This window comes from Pteropus vampyrus, unplaced genomic scaffold, assembly GCF_000151845.1.
Source record: "Pteropus vampyrus isolate Shadow unplaced genomic scaffold, Pvam_2.0 Scaffold10, whole genome shotgun sequence".
Lineage (NCBI taxonomy): Eukaryota > Metazoa > Chordata > Mammalia > Chiroptera > Pteropodidae > Pteropus > Pteropus vampyrus.
The window spans coordinates 7,701,104-7,713,347 of NW_011888791.1; the positions used below are offsets into that span (position 1 = coordinate 7,701,104).

Sequence of the window (12,244 nt, forward strand, 5' to 3'; positions counted from 1 at the left end):
AGACTTTAATTATAGAATTTAATTCTGTAATTTAATTACAGAATTTAATTCTATTAATAGATTCTGATGCTTCCATGTCAATGTCTCATTATATATTTTATTAAGAGATTTAAAAATATTTCTTACAAAGAAATCAGACATAAGGTCTTTTTATGTACATAAATAGAACCACTGGAGTGCAACAAAATATACCAACATTTCCAACAGTTGATGTGGATCACTGAAACATTTAAAATTGGGATGGGAACTTCTAGATGATTTGGCATCTGTCATTTTACCCCAGGGCGTTCAGAAATCCCATGGAGAATATTACCTGAGATTATGGTGGCCCTGACAGAAATTTTAATGTAGAGCCTACTATTAAGTTAAATCTTGACTTTAGAAGAACATGATATCCCTTTAGTAGCTGCTCTAATAGGTATTCTGAAAGGTCATAGAAAACCAGATGCACTACAAAGATTTGATTAAACACTGAGAGTGAGGGCAGTCTTCAAAGGTAATGCAATCATTCGGGAATATCCTAAACAGGAACAGACTAAGCAATACAGAGAATCCTCTCTGCTTTTACTAAGTACAAGTTCCAATGGTATCTAGTCAAAATTTAAGAAATACTTGTATTATTAGGAAAGATGGACTATTTTACTGGGAATAACACCACAAAGAAAAACTTTATGGCCCTTTGGAGTGGGTAGAGGAAAGGGTAGCTAAAATATAAGTGTTATATTAACTAAATCTTCTTTAATAATTTCAAATGAGTATTACTTTTTCATCAACGAATACAGACTGAAGTATACCCCTATCACTCAAAAAATTTTAGTAAAGGATATACAACAAAAACTAAAATATCTGTAGAAATATTTGATTTGATCCTACCTCTAAATAATTGATAAAGCTATTAATTAGCATAGAAAATGAAGAAACCTCTTAAAATCCAAAATTCATATGACTGAGACTTAAACCCTTCCTTTTGTTCTATAAGATATCTGAAATAATAGCGAGTCAGGAAGTTATGGTTCCTAACAGGGGACATAATAAATTCTAAATAGCCTTAAACTTTAAACAGTTATGGAAAGAACTGTCATCTGCTAACACAGTACTCCTTAATGGATAATGTTACTTTTAATTATGTTCATTTCTACCATGAGTTTCTAAAACTCTAATTTTAATCAGTCATATTTTTATCAAGATTATGAAATCTAACATATTAGGGTAACAGTTATAAAAAATGTTATTAAAATTTTTACTAAAAATACAACATTTTTTCGTGATGAGTATATAATTACACAAAATAACATGTAAGCTAGACTTGGAAACTCCACATAATTTTAAAAATCATTTGTATCCAAATAATTTGAAATGTAAACCTTTATCGTGATGACTGTTAGTTGTCCCCAGGTATTGTAAGTCAGAATCCACACTTCCAGTTTTACCACAGATCTGTGAAAATCCAAGTTGTCCACATTTCCCAGAAAGATTTGTCTGAGTACCAGTAGCACCTTTGGGAGGAAGGAAGGAGAAAAACATAAAAGTAAAAGTTAGCTTTATGTCATGAATACATCTAATTTCATAAATGTTGCTGTCATTGTGTGGGAATAAATACAGAAATGTGTGAACAGTAAGCCAGGCAGGCAAGAAATGGATAAAGCTTTTGCTATTGGCAGAATTAATTAGTGGCAGAGTTAAAGGACAGAAAATAGACTGGTTAAGTACAGAAAAAAGTATATTGAAAAATACAGGCAAAGGCAGTTTCTTCCTACATGCTCCCTCCATGGAATGTTCTTCCAGACCTGGCTTTCCTTCATCCTAGTATTTGTAGTATACACTCTACCCAAAAAGTTCTACTGCAGAATTCTTCTACCTTCTTTTCTAATACATAACACAGCATTCACATAGCTCCCAAGCTTATTCAGGCATATTCTCCAGATTGTTTTCCCTATACTGTGGCTGGTTAAGGTTATTCCTAGGCAGGGAAATAAGTCTGAATTAAAGACGGTAATAATGACTTCTCTGGCATTCAGTTTATTCACGTTTAAAATGAGCTGACCTCTTGTAGTTCTGAAATTCTATGATTTTTTAAATTCTCTTCCTGTGATTTCAAGCCTTTTTATCCTTCATGTACTGGGCATCTTCTAAGTTAATTCTCACCTCCGCACTTCGGTTATACTTTTTCCCTACCTGCAATAGTCCTTCTTGCCTCACTACCAATCACAAACCCTTCCCTTCTTTAAAGTCCAAACTCTTTCCAGGAGTTTTCGTAAACCACTTCAATACCTATGATCTTTTCTTTTCTTGAATCTCTATAGTACTCGTAATTTGTATCATCCAATCTAGCATTAGGTTATATGTTGTCTCATCATCCAGTTATTTAAAATCTGTACTACCAGGTAAGAGCTACCTAATGGTACAGAAACCATGAGCCTTATAAAAAGCCAAAGTAATGGTACAAGCATAACTGGATATCTCTTTGCATTTCTTTTTCTCTATTAAATAAACATTAAACTATATAATCATTATAACACTTCATTTTTTATAAAAATATTATGGAATATTTTGCATAAAGATCTATAAATTCTCTTAAGGTAATAATGTTTTCTAAATATTGTGTCCAAACTCATAGCCAACAAATTTCAGTAACTGATATCATTTGGATATTAAATAAATGTTATTTATTATGACAAATAAATGTTATTTATTAATCTATGACAAATTCAATCTTTACCTTATAAATCATTTTCCCTTCTTATTGGTTTCATTTAGCACATTATCATTTTTCTAATTTCCTAGGTGCTAAATCTTGAGATCTTTCTGTACTCCGCTTCTTTCACATCCAGTCATCACATTTTCCTATTCCCATCTTTCTACTTGTAAATGACCTTATCACCCTAGCTTTTATCCTCAATGAAAAAATCTTCATTAACTTCCTGTAGCTTATAAGTATGAGCCCAAATCTTTAAGCCTAGCACAAAGGGGTGCCCCATATCCCAATTTATCTTTTACCATCTAGAATGAATCTTGCCTTTACACAGCTCCCACACAATCTCAAGCCCATTCCTAATACAAGCCTCTGCTCTCCTCCATACTACCTCTCTATGTGTATTGTATACATCCCCAAATGCGATACAGTTCAAGTACTATTTCCTCTTCAACACCTTTTCTAGCTGATATGGCCCATGACAATAGTCCTCTGAACTACCACAATACTTACTTTCTGTAACATTTACTTAGGCAATTAAACATCTTTCCAGTTGCTGTGGCCAAAAAACCTTACAGCACTCTTGACTTCTCTCTCTCTCACACTTCACATCCAACCCATGAACAAATCATATCAACTCTACCTCTGACATACAATCAGAATCTAAACACTTTTGACTACATTCGCTGCTACCCTAGTCAAAGCCTCCAGCAACTCTAGCCTGGATTACTACAATAGACTCCCTGTTTTTGCCCCTGCCCACCTTAAGTCTACTTTTTAAGTAATGTCCAATACAAGCCTGGAAAATATAAGGCAATTGATACTGCTTCTTTCCTCAAAATGTTCCTCACTCAGAGTAAAATTCAAAGTTCATTCAATAGCCCATTAAGCTTTATAAATAGGAACCACTAATATCTCTTTATTTTCATTTTCTACTTTTCTTCTCCTTAACTCATTTCATTCTAGACTTACTAGCCTCTTTGATTTTTCTCAAACATGTACCATACTCTACATTTACTTCCCTCTTTCTGGAATCATTTGCTCTTCTCTCTTGATATCTATCTGGTTTACTTCAAGTATTCCTTTCTGAATATGGCCTTATTTCACTACATCATTTAAAATAGCCCCTTCCCCATATTCCTCTTTTCTGCTTTACCTTTCTCCATAGCATCTATTACCATCTAACCTACAATGTTTCACATTGATTTAATGTCTGTCCCAAATAGAATGCAAGACCTATTAGGCAGAAAGTTTTTCCTCTTTTGTTGAAAATACCTGACACAGGTGAGACTCAATAAATACAGATTGTTGATTAAGCAAATACTGATTTACATTAGGACTTAAACAGTTTCTGTGAGAAGGCCTTCCAGAGTATTATGAGACAATTTATGCCAAAGTGTCCATTCGTAACAAATCTTCAACAAATATGTATTGGATCCGAACTGCAGCCTTTGAATAAACTATGAAGTTTAGAGAAATCTTTAATTTAATTCAACATGTCCATTACCTGCACCTGTTACTTACCAGCAGCACATGCAGGAAGAGAATCTGAGTTAAAATCCTGACTATTCTGAAATAAGTTTCTTGACACTCTTTTTCTGCTAAAACATAAATCATCATTGACTGGCATTCCTTGAGAGGGCTTTAATTTTGGAGATGGGATGAAATCATATGATGAAAACTATAAGAACAAAATAATAAGTTAGCAAATTTGTGTTAAGTCTACTTATAATAAATGAGACAGAATTTAGACTCAATTATGACAATCAGATTTAAAGGAAAATATTAAATTTATCAAATATACAATGATATAAATAAATATTCACACATAGTGTGGTATACTAAGAGTATTTTTTAATCTATAATAGAAATACCATTTTTTTCCTCTTTCTTACTACTTCACCCCAAATCTTTTCTGTACCTCACCTCCCCTACAGTACATATCTGGCAGTTAGGAAGGAAAGAATAGCAATAATAAAAAGAATTAAATGACAACTTGAATAGAGAAAAGAACATTTCTGATTCAGCAGCATAGCCTGCCACACTATGCCATCTGTGTTTCAGAATTAGACAATAAATTGATCACCGAAGGTCACTGAACAAGCGAGCATCCCACTTTACTATTCTTACTAAGGCAGATTTATTATTCATAATCTGCAGTCCAGATGTAAATTACAGTCCAGATGGTCATGGTTCCCTTTAAAATAGTTTATGATAGTATTGTAGCAGTATTAGTTTCTTAGTGTTGATAAATGGTTATGTACGATGGCAACATTAGGAGAAGCTCGGGGAAGGGTTGTGTAGCAAGTCTCTGAACCATCTTTAAAACCCATAATTTATTTCAAAATAAAGTTTTTTTTAATGATCAAAAAAATAGTTTATGATAGGTCTTTTAGTTAAAACAAAGTATACAATACTTTATATATATCTGGTATTGACAGTTTCCAATTTTTTTCACATACCCCCTTTGATCCTTAAGGTACAAAAGTGCCAGGATAGAATTTTGAAATTCTATCTAATCATAGTTAAAGAACTAGATGAGAGCATGAGTCAAGTGTTCAGAATTCTTTACCAATGATAATCTCAATTGTTCTAGATCACTTCACATTCAACATGGCTACAGAACATTTAAAATATTGAGTTAACAGACAAGAAATTATACTTACCATCTATATATTTATTTGGAGCCTAACAAACAATCAAATCTAGACATCCATGGCAAACTATAGCCTTCTCAGTAATATCTCTTTGCAAACTTTGCTAATTATCAAATAGCATTAAAATATAATAAAATTAAAGCAATGTCTATTTACAGACTTTTTAGCTACTTGACAATTAAAAGATTATAAACTACCAAATATGCCTTAGGGAACTTGTTATTCCTCATCAAATTTTGTGTAAAACCTGTTAACGCCTTCAAAAATTAAGCTAGAAAATACCAATGATAAAAAAAGGAATGCCCCAGATAAAAAGGCCTGACTTTACTTTCTCTAAATTTAATATTATAATTTCTATGACTGATTATGAAGTAGTCAGTATTAAAATGACACATGGAATAAAAATGAAACCAATTATAGCCAATTTCTGATACATTTAAAGACATGGTTAAAATAGTGACTAATCCAGAACTAATTCTCTAGTATCTATATTTTACATTAGATTTACTCTGTAACTAATTTCTGCTTAGAGAAGAGAACATTAATATGTATGCCAGATACAACAACTAGAGGTAGTGGTGACGGGGATAAAAGGATAGTGGTAGTGTTAGAGAATGTGTGTGCGCGTGTGAAATTTTCAAGAATCTAGGAGAAATCAGTTGGGGATTAAATTTTGCTACAGAAAATTCTACAAATATTTGAAAGCACAACATAGGACACACCAATTATTATTAACATGAGAGGCCTTTTTTGATCTCTCTTAAAGGTAGTCAAATGGTTTTTCATCAGGATAAGCTTTAATGAACTAAACAATGAATAAAAGGAAAGGGAAGTGAGTTAAAGAAAAATTAGATATATTTTGAAAGAGTTATGAGTTAAATTTATAAAATGTGAAACAGTCTGTTTAGAGCATCTTTTGACTCTAGGAACATGAGACAGAGTTTGTGGTCTTTAAAGTTAATATCTAAAAATTTAATTCCTTTAATTCCTTAGAGTTATAGTAAATAAAAGCATTATAAAAGGTAAGTGTCACACTTAATATTAACAATGATTTGAAATTCAGTCTTACCTACTATTTTAATCTTGCTGTTTATTATCCTTTAACCTTTACATTTGATTTCTCGTATATTTTTCAAAAAAAGGTCATAAAATGAACTAATGCATTTTATTTCAGCTTTTGGCAAGGGGTCTAAAAACACAAAATAGTTTAATTCTATTTTGGTCGACTTAGTAACAAATTATCAGGAAAAGGCCTTTTAATAACTAATGCTCTCAGAAATCACTTATACCACTGCCTTTATTGAACTACTAAACTTTATCTTGATCTCCAGTTTCTGGAGCCTTTGATCTTCTACAAGTTCTTTCCGGTTTTACTTAGACTGCAACCTTGCCCATTCATTAGTGGTGGTCATTAAAAAATTTATTCCAATTACCTAAAGTCACCTTCTGTAATATCTTTGTGTGCTTTTTTTCAAATCACTTTCTATGCACACTTTAAGAAAACATAGTTGTGAAACTATACATAAAGTTTTAGATGCCATTTCTGCACTTAACATCATAGGAAAAGTATTTCCCATGTGTTACGATCTCTCATAAGAGCTATAAACTTTAATTGCAAAAGTAGTAACTGCTTATTGTGAAAAAACAAAAATATAGAAATAAAATATAAAATGAAATTCTTCTTTGGCATCCCATTTCACTAGAATCCTATTAATAAACTCTGTCAAACTTGTCTTTTTCTACATGTAAGCACTCTTCAATAAGCTATTTTTAAAAAATAAAAATAGGTCACAAAATACTCTGGTAGTAAGTACTCAGCATATTGCAGACATCCTTTCATGTTAACCTACACATATCTTATTTTTTTTAAATGGTTGCCCTGTATTCCACATTATGGATGGACTCATAGTTCCCTACTAATGGACATTTTCCATGTCACAACTTTTCACTATTACAATCTTGTAGTGAACATTGTTATGCACATATACTGGAATTGTTAGGTCTAAGGATATAAACTGTTTTTAAAGGCTGCATAATATTTTTTTAAAAAACACACAAACATTTTATTTATTTATATTTTATTTCTTTTTCCCCCTCCTCCCTCCCCTCTGGTAACCACTAGTCCATTGTCCATGTCCATAAGTTGCATAATATTCTATTGACTAGATATACCATTCTCCTATTATGGAACATTTATTTGGGTTGGTTCAAAAAATTTTTTAACATTAATGAATAAGTTTCAGTGAGAGAAATGGCATATATCTGACTTAAGATAGTAGTGCTGATAGAAGGAGACTGGCAGACCTGGACTGTCATATCCATTACACGGCTAAAATATATTTTCTTAAAACAACTAAAATATTTTCTTTGAAATTCTTAGGCTTCCTATACAAGGGCAGGATACCCAGATTGCACTCTTTGCAACTGTCAGCTAACCAGTTTACCCATAAAATGTGCAAATAAGACTTATATTGTCTCTAATATTTTTTCCTTTTCTCATTTCTGGCTTTTCTTAATTTAGTCTATTAGCTGACTCTCTTACATGTAAGAAAACAAACTGCAAAATAATAAACTAAATGCTTCTGACTCCTTGTTTGATGTTTATTTCTAGAAGTTTCACTAATATACTGCCCTTCTGGGTCCTATCATGAGAATCAAACGCATGGCCTGAAAGTGCACCTTTTCCGAGACTTGGACCCTTGAGTCCTCAGTTAACCTTTCCTCATATAACCAAATAAACAATATGGCTCACACAGTGAATCTGATTCTGGGCAAAGCCGGCTTCTGGTTCTGATTTTGACTGAGCAACATGGACAATAGTTTGTTTACACACAGATGGCAGCAGTGGTGGAAATAAGTTTTGATTTTATAGTCTAACTATTCAGTGATTTCTGCTGGATGGCATTACCCTGTTCAGGTGGCAGCTGACAAAGAATTTGGAATTTTGTTTCCTTATTGGTGTGTTCCATTTATGTTTGTTTTAAACTTCCTCCACCAAAAACTTAAGATTTCTTTCATGTTCACTTATTATAGGCCCAATACCTGTCAATATCTACAAAAATCAAATTCTTATACTAAAGATGAAAGGCAACAAAACCTGTAACATTCAATGTTCAGCTTTCTTCAATTTTTCTAAATAATTAACTGCAAATTAGCATTACTTTAGAATTCTAAAACTAAAGATACTAAAGAAACAATTACAAATTAAACAACAAAACCCATTAACATTCAATGGTCAGCTTTCCTCAATTTCTCTAAATAATTAACTGCAAATTAAGATTACTTTAGAATTCTAAGGCTAAAGATAGTAAAGACACTTAATTATAAATTAAACAAACTTAGAAAAATGATAGTTTCCAAAAGCCAAAACAAGCAATACTTAATAGTTTTTAATATAAGTATGATATAATTATTTGTGCAAACTTGAACTCATCTCTCAGGAAAAGCCTAATTAAATTAAAAATCTTAAATTTCCTATACAAGTTCGGAAGTTACAAGTTAGATAAATTTAACATCACTCCTTTTCAAAATATAAAATTATAAAATCGTGTCAATTAAATTGTATAATATCACTATGAAAAGAATCAATTCTTTTAATGCCAGAAATCTGACAATGCTTAATATATTAGCTTCTGTTGTAATTTTCAGACCCTTAGTTATTCATAAGATCTTAAACTAATATATAATGAAATTAATGAAAAATCTTTAGAACCCAAACAATTTCTAATAATAAAAATGCAAACCATTGGTCACCAAAGATGTTTTTAATTTACCCTTGTCTCATACATTATAGAATAGCCATCAAACAGTTTAAAGGATATATAAATACCTTTGGATGTTAAATACATGTTTATTTTGCCACTTAAATCATTATAAAAAAGATAAGAAATGTGTACTCATGAAGAGAATGAAAGGATAGCTCTTGGTTACTGACTTTTAGTTTTTTCTGCATCCGTGAGGAAACAAAAGTTGGTTTCTCTAGGTAAGGTTGTATTTAATAGATACAGTTAACACAGCCTTAGGTAAAAAAAAAAAAAAGTTACAGGGAAATAAAAATATATATACAAGGTAACGAGTATGTTTTGTCCATTTATCAAGGGAATGGCTGTAACTTTTTTAAGATAGTAAAATCAATATAACATATACATTACTTTGTTTAATGTGCTTTTAAGGTTTATTTTTTTAATGTATTTAAAATTATTTTTAAGTTTTTAAATAGATCACCTACACAGAATAGATATGCTTTGGAGTTGCTCATGATTTTGACAAGCATTAAAAATAAATGTTTTTCAAATTCTTCAAGCAACCCAATAAAATTTTAAAAAGAAAATTAATGACTACTTATTGGAAACAATCCAGCATCCAAGGATGATCTCACTGTTTAGGATTAAGTTCATACCAAATACATTAGTGTGACTTAATAATTTTAAGTTTCTATTATCTTTAAATTTGTCATATTGGTATTCTAAATCTTTCCCACATTCTTCAAATCCCTGATCCTCTTATTTTCCCTTCTCATCTTGCTTCATAGTTTACCAGAATATGGAAGTCTAATATTAGAATCCTGCTCTCAAAATTGGTTCACAAATCAGCAGCATCAGCAACACCTAGCATAGTAGACTAGTAGTCTCAGATCCCCTTCCAGACAAATTGAATCAGATCTTTATTTTAACAAGATCCTGAGGCAATTCATAGGCACATTAAAGTTTGGTAAGCACTGTTCTAACGCTGGTATCTTCTGTCTTTTGACTTACACACACACACATCATCCTTTTTGCTATCTCAAATTTTTTCTGTATCTTAAGTCATTTTTGTTGTTTTTCCTTCAGTTCTAGAGGAAAAGACTTCCTCCTTTGTTCCAAAGCTAATCTCTATACCTGTATTCATGACTCATTCACTTATTTAGGGACATTCCTTGCCTTTCTCTCTCAAATATGATTCTTGAGTATGATTATAGGGAATAAATCATACATATCTTGCACGTCTAACATCTACCACAGTACAAAATACAGAGTAGGCATACGGAATTCACAAGTGTCTCCTTTCTCTGCCTCTTTCAAATCAAGTGTTTCTTATTTTAAAATAAAACACAGGAATAATTCATCCTGCTAAATCCTGCTATATCTCGCTTGGTCTTTTCTTTCACCGAAAAACCCTTAGTTATTTTCTCATTTAACAGATATTTGTTGATACTGATTGTGGACACAGCATCATAGTTAGTACTATTACAAAGACAAAAACAAAACAGTCCCTACTATCACAGTGCTTACCATCACTGAGAAGAAAAAAAGACATGGCTCACATGTACTAAATATCAAAAGAAGAAAAAATACTATGTAGTACTTTAAAGAGTAGTCTGTAAACTCGCACTTGGTTTTGCACATAGTAAATGATCAAAAAGATGTTGAATAAATGCTTATTGCCTGTTTCCTTATCAACTCATCTCATAAACTTTTAAATTTGGTCTCTGTCTATAACATTCTTCTAAAACTATTCTTTTCTATGTCCCAATGACCTTCCAATAACCAAATCCTCTTCCTTGAAAAAACTACAGACCTAGTAATTACATACACATAAAGCAAGTATGCTTCTTTTTAGAGACGGTTACTGACTCTTAACTACACTGTAGAAAATCTGTTAGGAAAAGTATAGCTTATATGGTAGCCAGCTAGTTAAACCTGATTGCTTGATCTTACTAACCCATTAAAATACTCATAAAAACAAAGAAAAAGATGCAAAGTTAGAACATCACAGGAATCTGGTTATCAGTCTATATGTCAGGGACCAAAAAGAATCAACTAAATGGTAGAAACAAAAACAGAATTAAAAGTCTAAATATTCAAAAGTAAGAGAACAGTTAAACAGACCATGCTATTATACAATCTAATATTAAACAGTCATTAAAGATCTTGCTACAGATCATTCAATGTTAAAGAAAAAAATGTTCACGCTAAAGTAAGTAAAAAGGGGAGAGTTTCATGTATGGAAAAAAAAATCTATACCTATATACATAAATTGAAATGATACTTGAAGAACAAGCAACAAAATATTCACTGCAGGCCTTTCTTAGTAGTAGGATTGCTGAAACATTTAAATTTCTTCTTGGTACTTTTTTATATTTTCCAAATTTTCAATAATAAGCACATATAATATTTTACGATCAGAAGGATTATCAAGAGGAAATTAAGATAAAATTAAAAGTACCGAAAATTATTTTATAAGTAGCAGGTTGAATATATAAAAACAAGTCATGCTTTTCAGTTTTTGTTCTCCTCAATTTGTCCGGCATTTAACAGTACTGATATCCTTCTTAAAACTCTCTACTTCACTTCTAAAACCTTGCTCTGTCTTGGTTCTTTTCCAAATCTTAGGCATCCTTTCTCCTTGCCTTGTTTGGTTCTATCTCCTATTGCTATTCCCTAAATGGGGATGCATGCATGCTAAGATTGAGTCTTCAGCACTCTGCTCTTCCCTATATGCCCTTCAACAAAGAGCCCATCCATTCTCACAGTTTCAGCAATTGACTTCTCAGTATGTGACTTCCAAGATCTAAATCTCTAGTTCTTTCCTTACCTCTTGAATAGTTTTCAAACTCAACTGGAATAGTTTACCTTTCTCCACCTAAAATTTATTTCCCCCAAATTAACTTCCTCTTTTAGGATCTTCCTATGTATATCCATGAACTATTATGCATTTTGTCAGCTCATTCAAATTTTAGCTATCCCTCTTTCTCTCCCTCTCTTCAACACTGTCACTAAATCTTCTGAAATATCTCTTACATTCATCACTTTCTTTTCAGTCTCATCCAGACACCCTGCCAATCACATAAATAACAGCACTTCACACCTATAGTACAATAAAAGTATAATTGATCTTGTCTCTAGTCTCTAGCTTC

At 31.8% G+C, this 12,244-nt stretch overlaps 1 protein-coding gene across 3 annotated transcripts in view; it reads right to left on the bottom strand.

Moving 5' to 3' along the window:
• Positions 1–12,244, bottom strand: part of TOGARAM1 (TOG array regulator of axonemal microtubules 1) — a 68,015-nt gene that overhangs the window by 49,978 nt on the left and 5,793 nt on the right. For all 3 annotated transcript variants that reach the window (XM_011376203.2, XM_011376189.2, XM_011376212.2), the window contains exons 2-3: positions 4,217–4,373; positions 1,365–1,496 (exon numbers count right to left, since the gene is read on the bottom strand). In XM_011376203.2, the coding sequence (XP_011374505.1) occupies positions 1,365–1,496; positions 4,217–4,373 (289 nt within the window). The remainder of the gene's footprint in view (positions 1–1,364; positions 1,497–4,216; positions 4,374–12,244) is intronic.